Source organism: Fringilla coelebs, assembly GCF_963513975.1.
Source record: "Fringilla coelebs genome assembly, chromosome: 3".
Lineage (NCBI taxonomy): Eukaryota > Metazoa > Chordata > Aves > Passeriformes > Fringillidae > Fringilla > Fringilla coelebs.
This window is the reverse complement of record NC_140030.1, coordinates 83084528-83109306: the sequence shown is the minus strand read 5'-3', so window position 1 is coordinate 83109306 and position 24779 is coordinate 83084528. Positions and strand designations below refer to the sequence as shown.

At 39.1% G+C, this 24779-nt stretch overlaps 1 protein-coding gene across 2 annotated transcripts in view; it reads right to left on the bottom strand.

Annotated features, from left to right (window-relative positions):
* Positions 1-4649: 4649 nt before the first annotated feature.
* The window catches only part of PLD5 (phospholipase D family member 5), a gene marked incomplete at both ends in the record, with an annotated part of 165134 nt that continues 145004 nt past the window's right edge, over positions 4650-24779 (bottom strand). For both annotated transcript variants that reach the window (XM_084202186.1, XM_084202187.1), the window contains 5 exons: positions 4650-4885; positions 6156-6270; positions 9684-9849; positions 11592-11731; positions 14923-15120. In XM_084202186.1, coding sequence (XP_084058312.1) covers positions 4650-4885; positions 6156-6270; positions 9684-9849; positions 11592-11731; positions 14923-15120 — 855 coding nt within the window. The remainder of the gene's footprint in view (positions 4886-6155; positions 6271-9683; positions 9850-11591; positions 11732-14922; positions 15121-24779) is intronic.

Below are 24779 nucleotides of genomic sequence, written 5' to 3'. Positions count from 1 at the left end.
GAGGCATCATTGTGAATTTTAAACACACCAAGGATTCATCCTGGTTTCTTTACATAGATTGCATTGGAAAAATGATGACTGAAAAACCATGAATATATGATAGCTGTAGATAGAGAAAGGGTAAGAGTGGAAGAAAAACACAGCACCAGAAATTACCATCTGGAAACATACTAAACATTAAATCAGTATATTTGTATTAAAATGAAGAGTTAATTTTGAAGACCAGAAAGTTTGAAGATAACTTAGTGCACTCTATAAGGCCATTCTCAGGAGTCAAGTGTATAATCATTAGAACTTCAAGCTGAAAAACTGGAAGAGCCAGCTGATGTTTTTACCATCTTGATGAGAGTGCATTCTCATCACTCTTTCCAGTAAGCACATGCTAAAGTCACAAAAAAACCCTATAAATTTTCTGGATTTTTAAAATTAGATTAGGGTTAACTTGAAGATAACAAAACTTATTTGTTCAGTTTTTATGTGTGCAAATCTCAACAAAGTAGTAGAATTTAGGTAGCTGTTAGTACAGCAAATAATGGGTTGGTCTTAAAAATAGCATTTGGAGGCTTTTCTACTTGTTTCTCAAGCTCTCTTCTGAACCACCCAGATTTACTGGGAGGAATACCTGGCCCTACCTTGGGTAAAACCTAAATCTGTTACTGTTAGGGTACAGCTATAGCCATTGTGCTGCAGCACATAATCCTTGCCTTTCTGGTCTTCAAACAAGAGGTCAGAGTAGTTGTGGATCCTAGTTCATGCTTCAGGCAGAAAAAGTAGTTGGCCCAAAACAGCTTGAGGCTTAACATGCAAGATCTGGAAAGTAGCCACTGTGTGACATTTGGACTTCAACCTGTGCTTACAGGAATTTCTGTGATTATGGTTTTGATAGCAGCCAGATGTTGGGAGAATTCAGATTTAATACCTTGGCAGGAACAGAATAATTCAACTGTGCTGTAGATTATTGGATAAAGAAGTCAGGAGTAAATTGTGAAATTTAGTTCTTGAACTGGGATTGGATAAAAACTCCCCAGTTTAGATGTGCTTGTGGTTTGGACCAACATCTTGCAATCAGTTTTTGTCTTTCTGTGACCCTAGTTTTAGGTACTAAACTGTAAACATCACAATGTCTTCTTACTTAGGAAGTTTGCTCTATGCCTCAGTACTAGATACAGGATCTTTAGCAGGACTTCATGTGAGGAACAGTTAAACAAAAACTGGTATGAATAAGGCACTAGTAAATGTTTGCAGCAAACAACAATTGCAGTCTATATTCTTTAAGAATAAAACCGTTCTGCTTAGGAAATTGCCTTTAATATGACAGAGTTACCAATGCCAGTTAGAAGGGCCTAGAGAAAGTGCATCTTTTGGGTTATGCCTGTGAGGTCTGTGAGAAACCCCTGAATTTAACCCCTTGTTAAATTAGGAAATAGCCTGTGCAGTGGTGATACTCAGGAGATTGGAAGCAAAAGGAAACTAGTTTAGATTCTGATTCCTGCTAAACTAGCGTGAAATCGCTGTAATGGATTTGCTTCCAATTTATTACAGTGGTAGAAGGATCTGAAGCCGAAATTGAGACTGTTTTAGCAAATCTAGTTAAACAGCAACAGTGCTGGCCCAGGCCAAAGAATTGGCAATAATCCCCTTATACGGTTTAAAAAATAATCTGGTATTTTAAATTTCCTATTTGCTGAAGTTCAAGGATGCACTTTGTCTTTTGGCTAATGTAATAGGTCAAGGCCTTATGTACTACTTTGGAGCTGACACCATTCTAAACAGTTATTACAGTATTGATCCATACTTTATACCAAATGAAATTTGAGTCTGCCATTCCATTTATAGGATGGCTGGCCAGTGTTTTGCATTGAAAGTTGTTCAAAACCACCCAAATTCTTCCATTCATAAAACCAAAACATACTGCCACTTTTAAAAAATACTTTTATGTATCTGCTCTTTGAGGGCATCATTGAAGCACCAAGAATCTGTTTATCTAGCCAATAAGAAAATATTTGCAAATTAACAGGTCTTGTTAGTAGTCATGATCTGCATTTTCCTAGAATCTGTCCACTAAAACCATTTTAACAATTATTTGTTATAGTAAAGCAGTCAATGGTCGGCGATTTCATCAATAAATCCTGCTTTGTAAACAGCTTAGCTTTACCACCTGACAAATTTGTGTTCCACTCAGATCCTCCATTTTTTACACAAGATGTCACTTAAAAAACTTAACACATTTGCAGTATCCATAATGCAAGACAGGGGAAAAACCCCTACATTGATTGATTACTGTATATTATTGCCATTAGGTGCTACAATTAACAACTCCAGGCAGTGGGGTTTTTTTTGTTTGCATGACTTATTTTGTGTTTTATGTAAGGTCATGGTATTAAGTTTATCTCAAACTTTAAGATCACCTATCCATAGGGACCTCAGAAACTGTACAACTATCTCAACCTGCTTTTAAAAATGTGGTGGGCTTTTTGTTTGTTCATTTTGTGGTTTTTTTAACTCACAGGACGAAAGTTATTGGTGGTACAACTCAGCTGAAATTTTCATCAGTAATTAATCTGGACTAATATTAATTACTTAAACAAAACAAAAAATCCACAATAAGTTCTGGGAATCTCTCTCCCATACATGCTGTACATACTCTAAATTAAATGCAGAAGGAAGAAAATCCAGAAATTTCTCCTCACAAAGATCTTTCCTCATAGCAACACAGGAAACCATTTTCTTTTAAAACACTTGTTTCTTATCAGTCTGTCAGATTATATGCTTTTCTGGTGTGTGTGAGACTAATACATGCCATGTGTTTATCTGAATATCAGAAAATGTTATTGACTATTGGAGTTGTGCAAAATACTTTCTGTAAAAGCTGACAATATTAAAAGTTTTTTTTTAATTTATCATTATTTTCAGTAAGATGATGTAAATCTTTGCAATGGCAAAATAAACAAAAAATCTCTGTCAAAAGTGTGCCTTTTGGGGTCATAATGAGTCTTGTGGGGTATCTCTAGCCGATAATTTGAAGTTGTGCATATGTTAATTTATTAGAATTTCTTAAGTTGTGCTCACTGTGAAATAAATTTGAATTTTTTTACCTTATAAGTGTAAGCTATGTTTTGAAAGTCAAGGTGGGTTTTTAACTTCTTTATAAGATTAAACTAATATATTGGAATGTGGTTGGGTTTCTTTCTCTTTTTGCCCTCTGCTTTTGAAGTGTGCCTTCAGGAGATGAGAAGAAAAGTCATCATTTTGGAAAAGGTTCTGTGAATATTTCACAAAACGCAGAATGCAGTTTGCTTTCAGGCTGTGTTTCTTCAATAGAAGCAGAGGCATAGTAGTGAAATATTTTTATTACGAAACGATTGTATTACATCTCTGACTGGAGAAAAATCTGTCATCAAACATTTGTGTGTATTTCTGCAAAGAGCAAATTCACACTTTTATAGAGCATTTGCTTCTTGGTGCAACTTAGTTGTGATTGTAGAGACACACTTTTGACACCAACTAAAACTAAACTAAAATTGTAGTCTAAAGGAAGGCATCACTTTCTGTCCATGCAGGTGTATTTACCTATATGGATGACATTTTAACAAAAAAATGTCACTTCAAAATTTTTATTTCTTTTTAAAGTAGAAGTTAGGAAAGCAAATTCTTCAGGTGTAAAAATCAACAACATTACGATAATTTAACAACAATTATTGCAGGATTTTGCATAACCCTTGGCCTTTCTAAAAAGCAGTATTTGATTTTGAGATGTGCATTGGTTTAATAATGAGTCATCACATATTTGCTGACTCACACAGGATAAATATTTAACTTGGGGAAGAAATTTTCTTCAGATTACAAAAACATAAAAAACCCCTCAGACCTAGGTTTTAGCTATTAATCCAGAGGTTTTCACTGTTAGATTAAATGCATGTAATTGGAAATAACTATTCTGTTGAAAGGAATCCACAGTACTTTGATAAAAAATCTGAGAGGCTTTAGGGAATACGACAAACTTGATGAGGCCAACCTCAACCCCTTAAAAATTTCTCATACTGTTAGGAGATGAAAGAATTACCAGTCCTGTAACTCCAATGTGTTTTAAGGCTAGTTAGAAGACATGGACTAGTGATACTCAAAGTAAATGCTCAAAACCAGTAAGTATTTTTATGACAGGGTAGTTATTTGAAGGGAATTATTTATATGGGTGAAACTTTGCTAATTCCTTTACATTTTCTATTACAGTAAACCTACCATCTATCTGAATGTCAATAATAACTGATCTTAGAATGCCATTTCATAGCTCGAATCTTCATTTTGCCCCAAGGTTTGCTCTAGCCAGGTTGGCAATTGGGGAAAGTCCTGAAACAGAAACATTGACACATGCTGATAAATTCAAATGTGGAACATTAAAATTTACATGGAAGCGGAAATGACATTCAGTGTCAGAAGTAACAAATTTGAAAGTCTTAAATAATCCATATAGAGAATATAGGTTAGACAGATTTAATATAAGTGTGCTTTTTCCTAAAAACACCCCCCCCAAACCAAACTTCTTTTTTTTTTTTTTTGCTTTTTCTTTAAGTCTTTTGTCTGTAAATATGAAAGAAGGCTACACCCCAACATAATTCTTCATTGCCATACTAAACGGTAAAATAGTCTTTCTAATTCAAATTGCTCATGGAAGTCTTATTTGAAGTTCCTTTATTGAGTTTGTGGTTAAAGCAGTTTGGGACTTTTGTTGGTTGTAAACTTTTGGCATAATGTGAATACCAGTCCCTTTCAAAAACAGCCTTGAGTTGCTTAATGATGCTTGTGCTGTTCCCCGCGTCTGCTTGGTTGATAACAAGGCCAGCTCCAGCATTCTGCGTAAAAGCATTTCCTACCCAATCAAAATTACCTGCAAGCAAAGGCAGGAATAAACAGTGAGTTTCTAACGTTAAAAAAAGAACCAAATAAAAATCCAATCTCCCTAAAGGCAATCCAGAATGAAACACTACCATTTTCTCCGGTGCAGAGATGGAAATAAGCTTGGTTTTTTTAATAGCACCAGAAAAAAAAAAGCTCCGATACATACCATGTATAGTGAAGATTGTTTCTGGAAGTTTTAACACTTCTAAGACTTCAGAAGTGAAAACAGGCTCTTCTATTTATTCAAAACTAATTTGTTCTTCCTTTTACATCTATTACATTATTACTCCATTTACTTTCCTCATTGGCCTTTTCAGTGCTAAGAATGAATATTTTTTTTTCTGTATAAACAATTCAGGAGATAGTTTACAACTTACCTGTTGACAGATAATATTTGAGGAAAGAAAAATAGATTTTACTGGTTTATGCCAGTTAATACAATCTTTGTGGAAATCTAAGGTAACAAAAAAGCACTTTGAATCCTGGGGATAGCAGGGCAAAAAGGTTAATTGGACTAATGGAAAACAGGTAAATCAAGTGCTTCAGCTACTTTTTATTTTAATTTCACTAAAAGTGTAAGTATTTTAAATTATACACTTAAAACACATGCAGTATTCTGGACAAACAAGGCTGTTGCTTCAGCAGGAAATGTTAAGAATTCTAAAGTTATCAAGGATGGTAAATTGAAACCTCATCACAAGGGACAATTTTTCCTGTGCTTTTAAGTAAAAAAACCCCAACTTTTGTGAGGTGCGACACAGCAATTTTAGTTAAATACACTTTTAACCCAAAATACCAGTTAGATACGTACCTAATGTTAGGAGGGTGTCTGAAATGTCATTATAGTAAATGGAGTGAGGCTTTGGATGATGAGGATGAAGAGCATCTGTACAGTATTTGACAGGATTGACCATAGCCTTAGTAATTACGAGGGGAAAGGAGAACACTCCATCTTCATTTGATTGCAGAACAAGAGAATACGCTAATAATTATACCTGCTTCATAAATTGTGTTATATCTGTGTTTTCAGTCTGCTTTAATATACTGAAAGCAGAATGTTGGCTGTGAGAAACTGATTCAGAGGGGAAAAAAAGGTTTAAAATGAGAAGAGTCTCAAAGTTCAGTCATCATCCAGGTTCCCAAAGAAATGAACTATTATCTTCACTTACAGAACATATCAGCTGTAGATTGCTCATCTACAAAAGGTTATTTCAGGCTTTTGGATACAAACTAGAATTTCTTGAGATGTGGTTACTTACCAATATACGCAGCTCCATCAGTCACCATGTATTTGTTACGATTCAGTTTGGGAAGGGAACTGTTCTTCTGTTCTTTAAGGAAGCAGGCACTCTCTTCCTCAAGGTCAAAGAATTTCTGCCATAAAATAGAAGGAAGCACAGGTTAATGAGAATTGCTCTAGAAGAGACAGAAAAAATACAGTCTGTTCTCTAATCTTTATTGAAAATGAGTTGGTACTACAGAACAGCTTATTGCCAAGCATTAACATTAATAAAATGCTGCACATTGTATTTCTAATTAAATTCTCATCGTTTGTGATACTCCTGCATTGGCATTCTGAACTATACAAAGTATATGGCTACTGCATGCTAAAAGCAATACAGTGCCAGGTACTAAAGGCTATAAAATGAAAAAAAAACCACCCCATCTTTCTGTTCTCCAGGGTAAGAGCCACAAATTTTTCTTTAACTCATTTCCTCATTTTTCAAGGGACACTGGGGTTTGAAGTCTGCTTCAGGATTGGGATCAGCAGACACAACAACAGCTGAATTAATACCTCTGCAATCACACATTGCAGAGTTTCCAACAGGAAACTTACCATTTCAGAAATTTAGAAGCTTCTCAGGATTGAATTTGGTATAAAGAGATAAAATTTTCCAGGCAACAAGAGGAAAATGTTTTACCCTGGAGAGTGAAGTATGAGCAGATTTATTTATTTCTTTATTTATTTATAATTTTAGAGCTATATGCACTCCTTTTCTGATCACCAACAGACAAAAATGAGCAAGAATACACCCGCACAACTCAAAAATAGATTCATGTGGACGCCCAAGAATGACTTGGCTGTAGATAGATGTTCCTTGCCACTCCTTTGTGTTTTCCAGTTGTCTAGAGACAGTTTTGTTCTAGGTCATAACTTCTGCAGGCCCTTTCAAAGCACACACATTTCTCTGTTCAGCTCTGCACCCCACAGAGCTGGTCCCTTCCTGCTTCTCCTTTCAGAGTTAGAGCAGGCATTTGTGCACACAAGATTAATTTACAGGGTCAAGTACACAAAACTCAAGGAATATGAGAATTAAGGTCCCAAGAAGCAGTGGTGAGCAGAGCAAGAAGCAGAGCTCACAGTGGTGAGACTGCCCTTTCTCATTCAAGCTTTAATTTCATGACCACAAGTGCATAGGACAGAGCTCCCTGCTTCAGCAGCAGTTTGATATATAAGTTACTCCTTGTCCTTTGGCTGTGTGCTTATAGCATTTAGCTGGTCCTCAAACAAAGCTTTCTAGGTTCAAGTTCTTCCATTTTCTTCAGAATACTTGTATTGAGTTTGCATTCTCAAAACAGTTTTAGTTGAAACCAGTAATTATGAATGCCTCTGTGAATGACTCAGAGATGCTGAAAATGCCAGATGTAACAGGGTTGCAGTGCCCTAACTCTATAGTTGCAGTAAGGCAATACCAAAACTTGCATTAGCTTGGTCAGAAACCAGGAGAAACCAGGAGGAGATTCCCATCCAACAGAGAAATTACATCTGCATCTCCTTCTCCAGGATGACCATTGGCAAACCAGTGCATCCTGCAGCTGCAGCCAGCCATTGCCACTCACTGCAAACTTTCAAGCCAAACTGGTCTTTCCAGAGGGATAAGAAAAAAAAAAAAAAAAAAAAAGGAAACAATCAAGACAAGACATATCACAAGGATCAAAAGCTAAATGAAAAATAAGAAGTTACTGAGTATGCTTTTTAGGATCCCCAAAAGAACAAAACAACAGGGGGATAGGAGGTCATGTGGTGCAGGTGTGTGGCATTTTGGTCAGAGCCACACAGAGGTATTGTGGCAGCCTAGCAATTTTAAGTGCCATTTCAATCAGAATTTGTAACAGGTTTCTCTTAAAATTTCAGTGGTTTTGTATATAAACACACACAATACATGTCTGCAAGACAGTATTTTTATGTTTTCTCACAGCCAAAGCAGAACCAAGAGGGAAGAGGAGTCTTTTTAATAGTTCAAAAGGTAATTTAGTTTTTACCTTTTAAACCTATTATTTCTCCTCCATACACACACATGGTTTTGTTTCACTTTGATCCTGGCTATAACAGATGAATACAGAAGAAATGCAGCTTTAAAAAGCAGTTGCTCTTCTGACATGCTTTTCTAACTAAAAGAGTATTGAGATGGAGCCTATGGCACAGTTTTCAGCCAAAATCAAATCCTACCAGCAAACTCTGACCCTTGGGCTATTACTCATACCAAGATTTATTTAAGGCAGTGGTTCACCCAGACTGGGAAACGTGATGCACAGCACAGAGGTAATTGACTTAGTGTTGTACCTTTACAACTCTCTACAGCTGATTTTTTTACTGAAAGTTGTTTTTGTCTTTTCTAACTGCAGAGATTCTAGCTGCACTATTCACCTAGAACAGATGTTCAGGAGTAGTTTTTTTTTTTCCTTTTATCATTTAGTTCTTGACAAGATAAATTCTGTACAAAAGAATTAACCTGCTGTAAATAGATGACAATGGATATAAGTATTAGGTACCACTTGCAAAAAAAATTTTGAATACATAAATAGAATTTAGATTATAAATATGGAAAAAGCTAGAAGTTACTTAAAATGGAAGTGGCTTAAACAGAGTCAGGTATGTATGGGGGTTTTTTACTTAAAACCACACTTTATGCTGCTTTTTTACTGAGGAAACTTATAATAACAACTTACACTAAAACAAAAAAGCCCTATTTCTAGATATGCATGATACCACTTATTGTGTGTATAAGAAACAGTACTTCCTTTTTAGAATTGCTGTTAATTTTCAAAAAGCCAGAAGGATTTATGGGAATATCAATTTAGGAAATCAAAATAATTCAGCAGATTATTTAGAACTGTTACCTGAAAACCACAAAACAAAACCAAAAAAAACACCCCAGGATCCAAGGTGGCTGATTTCCAGTGTGCCTCAATTTTATAAAAGTGAAGTGTGTCACACTGGAAGTAGCACTTACCATACATTCTGTTCTCTAATCCATTTGTATGGTGTTTCTCACTTTCCTGTCTGCATGCCTAATGTGGCCCCAGAGTGGTGTTTCTGGTCTTCACAGTTTTGAGTTTGTAGACTGAATTTAACATAAAATCTTCATTATTTTTTCTTGTACTTTTAACTTGACTGAAGGAAAAGTAGATGCTTACACAGCTTAACAGTAAGGTTACAAGACTGCAGACTAAATTATATTTTTGTGCTGTCAGATTGACTCTTATCTTACAGTATAAACATGACCAGTGGCTACAGTTTACTCTGTTGGTTTTGCTGTGAAAGACCACATGTGGTGTTTTGTACAAGCTGTCCACTACACTGACTGTCTTTTGGCACCAATGTATTTTTCTGTCTTAATTTCAAATTCTGTTACTACTAGGAGAAAATTATCTTCAATATTTTACATTTCCTGATATTTAATGGAATTTAAAGACTTTGATAATAACAGAAAAAATTAAAAAAAAAATTTTTTTAGGGGGGTGGAGAATATCTTATATTTTAAAGCAATATGGATTATACTTACAACTTTCAAACTACAGCTTGGAACTTCAGTGCAAATAGCTTTCAGAGATGAAACAAAGTTAAAAGTGAGGGGATCTGTGTCTCTTGAGAAACTTATGAGAAGTCGTACTTTAATACTTCGTAAAACTAATGCTTCTCTTATCTTCCCATCTAAATACGGCCAGTACCTGTGGAGAAAGAAGGTGACATTCGCAGAGAACTTTAAAAACTTGAAACCATTTGGGGAGAGCCGCAGGCAGAGGGCGCTGCTGGCCAGCCCAGACACGGCCACCCAGGCTCTCCCGGCTGGCACGGGTCCGGAGCTGGAACACCGCATCTCTCCCGGGCTGACATCCCTTCTTCAACCCCGGGGCACTGGCACCGCGCAGCCTGGGCACTGGGATGCTTCCTGTAATTTCTCCTTGGGAAACAGAGCCGCTGTGCAGGGTGCCTGCATCCTTCAGGAGCGGCTGAGGAGATGGGTCGCTTAAGGAGGATGCTATGTGATGAGGATTGGCAGGAATTCTGCCAGGAATGGGATGGTGGCTTCCACGGTGCTATTGTCACAATTGACAGTTAGCTTTGTATTCCTGACATTTGGTGGGAGCGGGTCAGAGAGAATTAAACAAAGAAAAATGCATGTTTTCTACATTCCAGCAGCATCAAAACACCTGGGTTAATGAAATCTGAGCTCTACCACACCTGAAAATAACTTAGAAGCACAAACTGGGAGCTGGCAAGGCAGAAAAGCTGGGACAGTGCCTCAAACACAAAGCCATGATGAAGGAAAAATGGTGAAGAATTCACACTGGTGTCTTTCCTGGATGTCCCTATCCAGTATATTTCAGAGTTCTTCCACCATGAGACTAAAGTAAGGAGTAGTATAGGAGATAACATACAACACTGTAGGGGTTCTACATACTAAGATGCTTTCCAACATAAAGGAGAAGTAGGAGGGATACATATCATGAGACTGAGGTTCCTACAGCACTGCCCATGATTCCTTCCCTGTGATGGAGGCTGTACATAATGAGTTTATTGGAAAAGCTCTCTCATAGACTTAGAGCAGTTTATGCTTGGTATCAGTGATATAATAATTATTTTTTGAAAAATTTGAACAGAACAGCTCTAAATAGAAAAGAGTACATAACCACATGCTTAGTTTGGCTTAACTGTGTTCAAATAAAATGCATAGATGGAACAGCAGGCTTTGCTAGATTGATTCTAAATGAATTGTGAGCATTATCAAGAGTAGGAGGGACCAGTGGATACTTGCCTCCTGAGCCGGATGGTTTTGATGCGCTCTGGCTACAGTGTTGGGCCCATGAATGTTTTTTAATGGTCCATACAAACTGGCTGTTCAAAAATTATGTGGTTTTGTTTGTTTTAGCACCTCTCAGTTAGCCAAACTGTAATATCTTTCAAATGTAATCTATTCTGAACTGGGAGATTTTGTTTATATGGGTATGCCAGTAAGACAATGACATTTCCCACACTGGATACAAGTCACAACAAATTATTTCTCTCTTAACACACACACACTTTGTCATTTTGAATATCTGCATGATACTCATAATATGCCAGTAGCTGTGGTCTCAGAATAGTCAATATAACAGCGTAAGAAACAGGATTTGTGTATAAGCAGACTGTTACATTCCTGGGTCCCAGTGCAGATGGTCAGACTAGACAATTTCTGATCTCCTTCAACAGGCAGATCCAAAGCTTAGGGCCCAGAATTGGAAATGTCCTCTTAGGTCCCAATTCTGCTCCCATTTAAGTCAATGGCAGGACTCTCACTGATTTCAATAAGAGCAGAATTGGGCCCCAAGAAATTGGTGCACAGTAGTAACTAACCTCCTGTGGGTTCATTTTCTCCAGCAGACCCCACTGGCATTATGGTAACCAGCTGGGCCTGGACGTGGACACTCACCGTTTAGCGTTGGTGTCGATGACAATGGGCAAGTAGTCCATGACAGCAATGTACACAAACTGCTTGGCATCATCAATAACACTGTAGATAGCTTCAATATCCAGGACTCTGTCCTTGGGGCAGAAGAGTTTAGGTGAGTTCTGTGAAAGGAAAAGTTCAAGTACGGCATTAAAAACGATTTATTTTCTCTCCCCCTCAGTCTTCTTGAGATGAGAAGTAGTATCCATTATTTTAGCAGAGATTATTAACTAATGCCTTCAGCTGTCCTGCTAGAATACTCAAAACTACAAAGGCAAGCTACTTGCTTACTTGGCCCTCAAAAGCCTCACCATTTAGGTGTAACTGTGGGTAAAATGCAAAAGACACAGACTTCAAAACATCCACTGTCATGAAAGAAGCTGTAATTGAAGTTACACTTCAGAGAATTTTGTTCCAAAGAGCCCCAGGACTGGTGTCTATTAGATGGGGTGTTCATATGTTCTTGCCACATGAGCCTGATCCTTCACTTGTGAGCAGGAATTAAGTGCTTTATGTCAGTTGCAGGGAGATACTGCAGTTTTGCAAGAAACTTGTCTTTAAAACAAAGCTTCAGGTATGAATTTCCCAGTACAGAGCTGGTACAAGCCCAGATTGCAGCTGTTCTGCCTTCTGCCTGGGGCTGTCAAAGGCAAGGTGAAGCCAGTGGAAATTGCTCATCAGTAGCAAACGTGCCCAGGACTTTCTACTCTGCTGCATAAGCAGGGAGAGAAAAGTGAACCCCCCTTTCAAGTTGCTTGCAGGCAACAACTTCATTCCTGGGACAGAGGTTGTTGAAGGCACTTTAACCCAGCTGGAACAGGTGTTCTCCTGCCACTGTATCACCTTCTCACCTTTGTTACTTGCTTGGGTTGTAGCTGGCATCCAGATGGGCATCTTTCCTTTAGGGAAAGATCCCAGGGGTTTTATTAGTCTTCCTTAATTTCAGTACACTGCCTGTCACAGTGGTTTCTTATTACTGACTGGTGTTCTTAAGGATTTACTACAACTAAGTACAGAAAATATTAGAAAATTAACCATAGCAAGATTTCAAGACCAATATTCCATATCCATTCCTGAACACTAAACAACCAAAGCCTCTTACATTTTATCCAGGCTGGAAGATGAGTTTGTTGCTAAGCAACACTCAGCTATGATTCCCAAGTATAACAAAAAATTCAATGACTGTGTATGGTGCTTGTTTTATATAGCACAAACATTGCAGTAAGTTTTCAAAAAATTAATTTCAACTCAAGAAAAAAGTGCAAAGGGATTTAAATATAGTTAAAATATTGAATATCATTTATTTCAATTATCTGACACTTTTTGGAGGTTATTGCTCCGAGATGTTATTCTTAACACTTGTATTATTTTCTTGAACTTTTAAGTTACAGAACAGCTGAAGAAAGAAATTGTCATGCATTTGTATTTTTCAATTGCATTTAATATAAATATGTGAAATCAAAATCTTCCTGAAGATAATTAGAAGAAAAATCTCAGTAAAAACTCTCAGTGTAGCACTGTGCTTTGGCATGCCACTTGTTACTCTGTGGCACAGCTAATCCCTGCCCTGCAGCCAAGGACTGGCTTGGGACTTGTCTCCATGTTGTGTAGCACTTGCTGCTCTGATCAAGCACCCACTTGTTCCCACTTGTTCCTCCTCTTCACCTACCAGGAACAGGCTTTTATTCTGGCTGGGAACAGCACCTTTCCATGCCCCTGCTCAGGGGCATGCTATCCTGAACCCACAGGGAGGCAGCAGCCTGTCTCTGCCCCAGGCAGGGCTGTCTCAGCAGCACGGGAACTGCCTGCTCCTCGGAACCTCCTTCTGATCGTTAGTTCAGGAACACACAGCAGCATTAACACTCGGTCCACCAAGTCAGTCCCAAGCAACTCCAGGACTGCACTTAGAGGGGCATGTCAGCCCAAGTGGCTGTGGATACAAATTCAGTTAGCTCTTGGAGTTGAACTTCAGTGATCTGAGCTTCTGAGTACCACTGAGTCCTTCCTTTTGTTTTCTAAAGTGAAGTACCAAGAGAAGAGGCTTCCATGCCTTCAGGAAAGGAAAGAATCACAGAGGAAAAGAACACTCTGCAAACTGAAAAAAAAAAAAGGAAGAGTTTCTCTCTATATGCCTTTGCCTAGGATTCCAGATTCCTTAAACTGGACCTTAACCAGCTTTCAATTCTGTGTTCTCCTCCAGGATCGACTTTCAGCAGGACTTCTCCATTTCTTACAGATTTCTTAGAAAGGAGTAGGATTTCATTTCACAGTGCATTAGCAAACTGTCCAAAATTCTGTCTCTCATATAAGCTAGTCCTTAACATTCTCCAGAATCAATGGAAGTGTCCATTTTTTCAAACCACTATTAATTCTGGCTGTCTTAGGCACTTCCAGACTCACTCCAAAATAGTTTGTTGTCTGTCCACTGATTGTAAGAGTAGCAAAAATCCTGGACAGCAGAACATTGCCTGGTGCCCAGCAGGTGAAGGGGAACCCTGCCCTGTATGACCACTCATCTGCACTGTCTGATGCCAGTGGCTGTAAACTTAATAGTGGGCTACGTAACATAACATGGCTATAAAGCAACAGCGGTTTTGCCCTTGTTTTATAGAGAACGGAAAAATTACCCTCAGCAACTTAATTTATATTCCTGATTTTGAAGGGGTGGGGTGGTTTACACTCACGTAATTACCCACAAAATTAATGACACTCCACATCTTCCATCACCTCTATCTCACTGGGTACTTTTTTTCCAGTTTTGCTACATCAGTGATGAGATGGAGACTCAGTTTCTTTCCGTTAAAAATACATTCACAGGCAGTGCTTCCATGGGGATCACTGCTTGAATTTAGAAGTTTTAAAATGTCATTTAAAAATAAAACTGAAGTAGATGATCTTGTACAGAAGTATGAATGCTTTGCAATAGGGTGAATCCTTATAAATTACACTGATAAAAATGCAAACTCTGCTTATTCTGTATCATTTTCTATGTCTGATTCATGGTTCATTTACTCCCAAGTCATTCACATTCTACCTATTAGTATAAATAAAAGAATTTAATTTGAAGGGTCTCTGTATGGTTTTCTGAACATGATGGGAAAAGTGTTGAACATTGCAGAGAAAGGGAAATTGAATAATGCTCAAATGAAATCCTGCAGCATCCAAACTCCTGACTAACTGCATGTCATAGAAACCAGAATTAAAAAAAAGAAAGTGATTTTTTTGAATTTCCAGGTCTTTCAAAGATCTTATGGGTTAAGTACACTTCTTCTCTATCCTCCCCCCCCACCTTGGAACACCTTTCAGAACTTACCGACACAAAAGCTTCTGACTTTGTCTCGTTCAGCTGCAGCGTCAGTTTATTTTGAGTGTCGTACACTCCATAGAGTCTCTTAGACCAACTTGGAGGTACTTTATTCTTATACCTTAATGAGCTATACAGGGCAAATATCCTTTGTAAATCCAGGACCAGGCAGCTACAGTTGTATACAATGACACCAAGTTCCTTCATCTGTGAAATTAAAAGTTGGATCATTAGTGATATTTCTGCTGATGTTTCTGTGGAAGCATGCAGCAAGAACACAAAAACCTCACCTTGGGTACCCCAGCTTTCTGGGAGTCAGTTTCTTCACTTGTTAAAAGGGAGATAATGATACTTTTCTCTCACAGAAAGTACTCTGTAAGCATCAACATTCTCACATATAAATTATGAGGAAAAACAGTCCAAGTAAATACAGACAGCAGAGTACAATTAAATTCTTTAGCTTTCAACAGGCACAGTCCCACTTCTCATTTAGGTAAAGGCATGTCTCCTGATCATCATAAATCTTTTTTTGGCAGACATTTCATTAACTGTACACTCCTAGTACCTAAACTGTTGACAGAATTTTATGCTGAATGTATTGTCTGGCTTTTGTAATCAAAGTGTAACCACATGCTCACTCTCTTCCCTTCCTTTGCTTTAGAACAGGTCAAGAAAGGACTGCTGTGGTCCTGGATGCTATTGACCTCTCATTTCCTGTATTTAATAATACTCCAGTCATCTTCTAAAACAAAGCAAGAAGAAAATCTGCATGTATCTGTTGGAAAACCATAGGATAAATATTTAAAAAATCCATGCTGGTTTTCTTAGGCAAACTCTCTTGGTAGCATGCCTGTGAAGTCTGCCTGGCATGATGAAGAAAATAAGGTTAATATGAACTCTCCAGCATGCTTGCCCTTTCAATCCAAAATATTCCCACTGATGTCATTCCCTTAGATGAGATCTCCACAGTTACATGGACTAGTTTCTGGTAAAAGCATATCTTTCTGTAAAGCCTGTGGGAACCCTGAACCCTACACTGATGATATCTCAGAGCTTGTTCCAGTGCAATTCTCCCTGACTGCAGATGAGAACCTCTCTGCAGGAGTGGGCAGAGGGAAAGTGAAGGATAGAATTGAACCTTGACTCCTTCTGTGGTGGGTGAACACAATACTCCAGTGAGAAGGAAATTCTGTGGGTGACACATTCTTCATGTCCCCGACCTGGAAATACCACATCCCTAAGAATACACAACACTGAGCTGTCTCGTTCCTAAATATTTGCCAAATAGTTGTAACCACAGGAACAAGACCTAATATTACTGCTACCTAAATCAGAATATTTCAGCAAGTTTCTTTAATCTGTTAGCCTCCACAACCTGAAATTTGCAGAGAGCTGGAAAAAACAGACATACTGCACTGCAGCCTTATCATTTCAGGATAAGCCAGTAAATTAATGTTGATGCTAAATATAAATATGACCAACATCCTAGCTGAAGAATCTATTTGGAATAACATCTTTAATTTTTCCCCTGGGTGCTGGTATCTTTGAGGATGCTCCTGTATTCAGCTCTAGGCTGTCCCCATAGTCTGGGCACTATTTGTCTCCAAATATTTTTAACTATACATTAGCACTGTTTTCACTGTGTGCTGCCAATACAGCTCTCTTAATTGCCAGGCATGCCATTGCAGAGGACTTGCTAATAGTACTCTGTTACATCTATCTGCATAATGTGGTTTAATCGGCTTTTCATGGCTGTTAGCTGATTCTGACATAATTACGTGGTTACAGTTTTCCTTTCATTTATCAGTCTCATTATTACCATTCCACTTTATCCATTCTATTAAAAGTAAAGATGAAAGGGTCCTCACTGCACACCAGAAGCTGCCAGGATTGCATCTGCTTGAGCAACTCCCCTCGCAACAGGAGTGCCTGCAGTGCGTCCCCTCCCCGTGAATTAAGAGAGTGCCCTTCTGCCTAAGTGGTTCCTCATGTAGAGATAGGGAGGAAGCCAGGGGCGCTAATGGGTTTTGTTAAATGCCACTTTCACAGATCACCACGCAGCCGGAGTACCGAAGGCAGCGTTAGGCACGTCCCAGCGCCAGCCCCTCCCCACGGCCCGGAGCGCACGGGGAGCGCAGGGACCGGAGCCTCCCCGAGCTGCTGCGGGAGCCGCGGGATGCCCGGCTGGGGCACGGCCGCTCCCCCTGCAGGGAACAGCCTCGAACCACGGGCTGCAGTGAAGCCACCCAGAGATGCGCTTCCAGCGCAGTAATGAACGCTGCCTTCCCAAGGTGTTGCGTCTTGCAGCTGGCTTCTCAAAGCACTGATCAAAGCTCTTCCTCCTTCTGAAGCTTTTCCCCACGGGGATTCCCTAATACATCATAGAGGCAGGGCTCCTCTCCCTCGCTGGGAAGACACAGATATCCTCTGCTGCCTGTTTTCATTAAGCTTTTATAAACTTAAGTTCAAATTTAACTCAACCTGAACAGTAGATTCAAAGCTATAGGAAGAGGACAGACAGCGACTCTGATGCTTGTTGCACAAACTGAATTTTCTTAAGAAAAAGGTTTCAGTTCCAGCCTGTCACTTTGTGACCCTCTCAGCTTAGGCGTGATACACCCCCTTGAAATGCAAACGATACATGTCTGTAGTAAAGCCCCACCCGTCTCCTTTCTTGTGTAACAGCCCCAGTAAGTTTGGAGACAAAAAAAAAAAAACAACCAACCTGTTTCAGAAGCACCTTCTACACTAAGCCTAGTTTTACTCCCATACTCTGAGGTGAGGGGAAACTGCTCTTCTTCCTATTAATCATGAAGCCTTATAATCCTGGAGGCATAGGGGGCAGCAGGAATCTGGTAGTGACAGATTTAGTATGAAGTGGTATGACATCTAGATAAGGGAAAAGACTTTCTCTTCTGTTTGAGAGCTGCTGTCATTACAGACTTTTTTTTTAGTAGTCTCAAGAGGAAAAGCAAAAAAACCCCATCTATATTGTAAGAATCAAAATCTGAGTGTTGCTCCCTGACTTGTCATCATGGAAACCTTCAGCTAAACATCATTTGAGGTAACTGTTAAGGTAAAGCCCTTCAGGGCAGGAGCTTTTCAGGCAAGGGAAGTATTTCTCCATCCTACTTTTTAAGAGCAATTAATACAGTAATGAAAATGTCACTAAAAATTAAAGTGAAGATGATCTCAAAAAATCAAAAGCTTAATGAAACTAAGGAAGATAAATGTGAAATGAAAATATAGAGTCATAAATTTGATTAACTCAAAATGGAGCAAAAGTTTTTGGAAAGTAAAGTTGCACAGTTGCTTGTGAGTGACATTTCCAGGGCATGTGCCAGGGACTGGGGAAAGGAATGGTTATCTGCAGAGAGAATTTTGTGTCCTCTCTTCAGTAGGTTTCTTCTCCTCTTTGTTAAGAACTACCATGCATACTCTAATCAAAGAATGGAAAATGTGGGAGCTGGTTTTCCTTGTTTTTCCCCATGCCATTTACCTTCGTCTAGAGCAGCTCTTAAAGACTACCAAATTACTGTTTGACTTCCTTGCCAATAAGGGCTTTCTTAAAGCACCAGAAAAGTGAATAATTATACTTGGCTTAAGAAATGTGGTTTCCTCCCACTGTACAATGATACTCTAACTACAGAACTCAGTTAAGCTATGGAAAGTAATAAATATGGCCTAGATAGAAAAATAGTAAATTTTATGACAAGAGGAGGAATTCCTTGCTAAATTGGACAAAAAGCAGCATTTCACAAACAGGAATTTTTGCTTATTCTTTTTCCATGTGCATTCATAGGCATCCTATGCAAAAGGAAGAAAAAACATGGGAAAAGAACAATCCAGGCTGTGAACACAGAGCTCTGTAAGATTCCTACACTGAGAAACAGAGTTAGCAGGACTTTTCAGGTACATTTGGGTCACGGGCCAGAGAGGCTGTTCCATATGTCCTTACCCTGCACTGTGCAGACCAGACAGCTCATTTTATATTTACCTTGAGCTACACTCTGAGAGACAACCCCGCTGTGTAGGCAAGGTACTATTTGACCTACATAAGAGCGACACAATCTGGCTCACAGCTTGCAGTATCTGAGTTGTGGCAAATGTAGCAGGAAGCTTTAGAAAACCCCTTGCTTAAAGAAAAAGTTTTAGTAGTTGTTCACACCCAAACCTGATCCTGTAAACAACAGGCAGCCCAAAAGCTTGCCCAAAAGCTCTGGCTGCTGGCAGATGCCAGGAATCCACTGTCTGTGCTACAGAAACTCTGGATTAACTACAGCTAGCCTATTGCACACAAAATTTACTAAAGTAGAATTTTGGCATACGGGACAGTATATGAATCTGTTATTTGCCTGTGTTTGAAAACGTATTTAATTGTGCATTTGAGCCTCTGATTTTTTTAATGATGAGTTTCTATATGAATGACTGAGCAAAGCTAGAATCACCACAGGGTAAACTAATGCAGTAACAAAAAGCACTCCATACTGATAAATCAATTACTATATCCTAAGATTTCAATAGCTTCTAAATAAAAGTAATATACAATGTATTCCTTATCAGCTTAAGACAACTCACAGATATTTACACTGGTACACGAATCTTTTTATAAAATATGCTCTAATTATTCAGTTACCCAGAACTCCAAACATACTTTCTTTTTTATTATCAGGCTTACCTGATCCTTACTGCAGGCCTCCCTTATGTTTTCATGTGGTATCCTTTAATACTGAGTAAATATTTCCTCATCATACATAGCACCACTGTAGGCTGCCTCTGTGCAGCTATTCTCTGCCTCTCTTTACCAATATATACCGACATATACAGATATGTGTGCCCATCCCCTGCCAGGCACAGGTGACAGCTGAGGGCTGGCCTGTGGCAGCAGTGCAGGAGGAGAAGGGCATTCTGATGGGAGTGACCATTCACAGAAAGAGAGAGTCAGAGATTTGAGAAAGGTCAGAAGTGCTTCTCTGTGCAGAGTTGTTTGCTGTAGCACACTTTGCTGGGAGAGGCTGGCAGGAGTAGTGCTCATCCCAAATGCACTCGGTGCAACGACCCCATTCAGGCAGCCCAGTTTTGACGCAAGCCAAACGTGCAACCTGATGCTGAACAGGCTGAGAAGGCTGTAGCACTGCCTGGCCCCTCTCTCACAAAACCTCTGCAGGCATTGCAGCCCACCACAACAGCAAAGGGATGTGCCTCAGCTAACACTTCACTAGAAACTGCAACCTACCCTTACATTCCTGAGACAAAACTCCTCCTCCTATGCTTGGCTAGTGATGCGGTACAGAGACTTCACACTTTGTTATACTAAAATCAAAAGTAATTCAGTGAAATCCAAATCCAGCACAGTCCTGTCTCTGCTCCAAGTTCCACTTTTTTCCTTTGCTAAGAAAATGGGAGCTACACTGATATTGGGAAATACTAAACACAAACATTAATACAAATGGGAAAGCATTGTTTTCTCAGGAAGTTAATAAAACTCCATCTAGCTTAAACCATTGGAAAGTGAATAAATCTAAATTAGCAGCATCTTTGGATGTCAGAAATCATCTAGGGCACAATAAATGTTTTTACTTGAATTCCCTGTTGTTTTGACAGCCACAAATTGCTTTTGAATATTAGAGAATTCAAACAGATTAAATTTTGAGATTAACTATTTCATTGTTTAAGTGTGGAGCTTTCCTGTTTTCTATAGACAATTTTACTGAATCAATGGTATTTTTGAAATCTTACATTCAGCTCTCAACCATTCTCAAATTAATCACCTTGTGATTGCACTTGGATCTCTCTTGTGCCTGGCCTATGTCCTACAGTTTTGTAGGTTTTACATGTCTGTCATCTAAGGCTAAAAGTTAATTTTCTATCATGTAGGTTTTAAGTAATTTAAAAATAATTGCCAGGTAGAATTTCTAATGAACTAGAAAAAAAGCCCTTCCACTTGACAAAAAAATGAAATTTCAACCTGAGCTAGGAACTCAATTTCATCACTGAAAATGGAAAACTGTCACTCAAGCCACTGTGCTGGAAATAATTGTTAGCATGTGACCAAGAAAAGGTGATGCATTTGATAGAGAGTGCACCCAGCATTGGCACTGAATGTCAGTATAAAACCATGACAAGTTTTCACCAAAGGAAAGGAAGTGGTATAAATGGACTGACTGTACCACTGAAGTTGATAAATTTGAATTGTCAGCCACCAGCAGTCCACTGGTCTTTAATTCTCACCTTCAGAAAGTACATTTGATAGATTTGGAGCTGTAGATCATGCAGAATAAAAGTCCCAAGAAGTTACAACTTCATATGTTATTTTTACTAGTATTACCTAATGACAAAAAGCTGCTATAAAAAAGGCAGAGAACATCTTTGATGAGCTGCTAATTTTTGTATTCTGTTCTTTTAATTCCAGTGGTCCATAGGCAAAGAACACAAAACTACATTGTGATGCTCTACTAATTTCCAGTTCACTTCAGCCACACCATTATTTTTCATAGCACCCTAATCTTAAGAAAACCATGCTGAGAAAAAAAAAGATAGGCTTAGTATTTCATTCCTGCTGAAAAGTACTTCTGCTGAGACACAAAGCAAGTTAGGCACCCAGGCAGAAGAGGGGCTTATTTTAAAATGCTGTGGTTTAAAAAGAATTTCGTGATGAAGCGGTAGCAATGCATATTCAAAGCAGAAAAGCAGAAATCCCCTGTGTCCTCATCACATTAGAAAGAAGCCCCATCATGATTTTTCTTTTTTGGCCATCTGTTCTATTGATACTAAAAACTCAGTAAAAATAAATTTGTTTGCAGAAAAAATTCAAATATAGTTTGCTTAAACCATGGACCACTCTGTGATGATGTTTACATAGACCCTAGCACAGAATTGTGAGTTCAAGTTTGGGCTTTGTACTGCTGTTGTTTAAGGTCACTAAAACCAAGCCTGACACATGGCTAATTGTCAGAGCAAGCCAGAGGCAGAACTGAATCAGTTAAAAATTCATTGCCATATAATCCATCAGCATAATTAATATCACTTGGCATAATCACAGCCTAATTTATAATTTTCAAATGAATTTTCAGTTTATAGTTTCATTACCCCCTCAAAGCAGGCACAAGTATCTTCTTTAGGGGAAATGGAAGCTTGCAACTGCAAGAAAACATTTTTCCAGGATCATGTTTGATTTATTTCTTGTTTTACTGCAGGAAATCTAATTAATGTGAATTCTAATTTGATTTTGTTTCTCTTTTGAAACAATTTTGTTCCTTTTGTCAAAGAAAAGTGCAGGCTGGAAAGAAAAGGATCATGTTGTGCTGGCCTCCCATCTCACTGCTGGCAAGCTGCATCATATTTCACCCTTGGTGTCATTCACATGACATTAAAAAATTCCCTTCTCCAGCAGAACCCTAAGAAAACTAACAGGTGAAGTGAAAGACCCTGCTAGCTTCTAAAAAGGGCTGGACTCTCCTTCACCACCTCCATGTGTGTACCTCCCTGAAGCCTTTTCCATCTCCCCTGCACCAGAGGCTGCCCTTATCTGGCAGTCTCTCCACGCAGCAGGCAGTCACAGCAGGAGCCCTTAGCGTTTGTTCTCATGCGATGCAATGCTGCAAAGGGCAGTCTGCACACATCTTCTGCTGTGCAACAGAGAGAGGAGAGTGCAAAGGGCTGATCTCAGAGTAAGGGCAGTATTTACATCCAAACATTTCTCTCAAAGCCCACGGTTTCTTGGGGCTTTCAGATCCATGGCCTTCAGGGAAATGCAACAGCATGTAGTTGACTAATTGGATGCATTATTTATAACGTTAGTGACACACACAGTGGGTTTTCCTTTTGCAAACTGAATAGAGATTGGTAGCAGACATGCTGAGGACACAAACCAGGACAATGACATTGCATATGAATTATTGCTGTAACTGCTAAGCTTTGCCAGACTACCTGATCAGAGTAAGAAACCTATTTTCTTGGTGTAAGCAGAGGGCCAAAGGCACCAATTCATTTTTGACTGAGCCTTGATTAAATTCAGTGTACAGGAGCTTGAGGTAAGCTAGAAATCTAAGCAGTTTAGATACATAAGGCAATTTAGCCAAATGGTACACAGGCAGCCCCAGAACAATGGCTAGTCTATATGAAAATTTTAGAAATCCACTGTGCTCTCTGTCCTTTTTCCTTGAGTAACCATCTCGGATATTTGTGAGATTTCTGGCTGCTTCAACATGGAAGCAATTTCTCTTGTAAAGACACAATCCTGATATGGGCCCTTAGGAAGAAAAATTGTAGTGAATTTAGTACATCATATTTCTGCCTCCTGGCTCTAGCAGTAAAATTGGGAACACAGAATGACAGACTGTGTAGCGCTGGAAGGACCCACTGGAGGTTATCTAGTCTAGCCTCCCTCCTGCCAGGGTCATCCTAGAGCATATTGCACAGGATGGCACCCAGACAGTTCTTGAATACCTCCAGTGATGGAGACACCCCAATCTCTCTGGACAATCTGTTCCACTGCACAGACACCCACACAGTAAAGTTGTTCCTCATATTCAGGTGGAGCTTCCTGTGCATCAGTTTCTGGCCATTGCTTCTGGTCCTGCACCACCACACAGAACCTGGCTCCACCCTCAACACCCTCCCTTGAGAGGCTTACAGACACTGATGAAATCCCCTCTCAGTCATCTCTTCACCAGGCTCAATGGGGTGAGTTTCCTCAGCTATTTCTTGTGAGGTGCTCTAGCACTACATTTGAAAGGAATGCCTAGTAATTCATCTTACTGATTAGAAAAAGTTGCCTGTCCAGTATCACGATTCCTATGACTTCCACAGTTCTCTGAAGACGCTTGACAACTCTGTTTGCAGGGGCTGCCTGCCCAATACACCTCCCTCATGCAGGGATTAATAGTTTTCCACTGAGCAGTTCCAGGGAAACGTCAACGACTTCACTGTTTTGATGACTGCTGTTTACGTAGAAAAGTTAAGAAAGGTGACTGCATGATGACTTCTAAACCAGGCCTTGATGTTTATGACGACAGTACCAAAATCTGAAAAGGTTAGTGATGACATTAATGCTGCACATTCATATGGAAGGAATGCTTTGTCAGAGTCTATTTTGTTCTGCTTGATGACTTATGGGTATAGAAAGATGAGATTTTATTCTGAGCTGCAGAATCATTTGTCTTTTATAAAATGACTGAAATGATTGTCCTTCCTTACCCCGACTCCTGGAGATTTATGCCATGGTATTTCAGCCTGATTTACTGTGTGTCTTTTTCACAGGACAATACCAAATCCAGTTTTCCATGAAAGGATTCAAACTTTCAAGCAGAAGGTGACTGGGCTCCATCTGGGAACCTTTTGGAGTTAAGGCAGTTCTGAATGAAGACATTTTTCTAGGGGGGAACTGTCATCTGTGCAATATCACAGTGTGTGTGCGTGGGTGGAATCACATATTGGGAATACACTTTCATAATTATTTTAATGTTGTTATTTTAATTGTTTAGTTGAACAAGATTGATCTGATGGGGCATGCTAATCACTAAATCCCTCTGAGAGGAATCTGCCTCCATTTGTTAACATCGCTGACCAAGATTAGTTGCCAGAAAATTCTTGTGGAAGATAACAGAATAAACTGTGGTGCATTAGCTCCCCCATCAGAGATTCGGCTGGGGTTAAACAAACAAGTATTCTTTTACCATAACATAAATCAAATTTTTGGGAAAGTGGTGGATTTACTGCCTTTTTTATATCCATGTGAGTTTACTGGTTATTTCAGACTACCCCTGGGTAGATTGCTGCAGAGATATGCCTAGAAACAATTTTCATCTCTGTGACCATTGTCTTTTTCATTAATTTTTTTAAAGGCAAGACAACTGCCAGGTGAA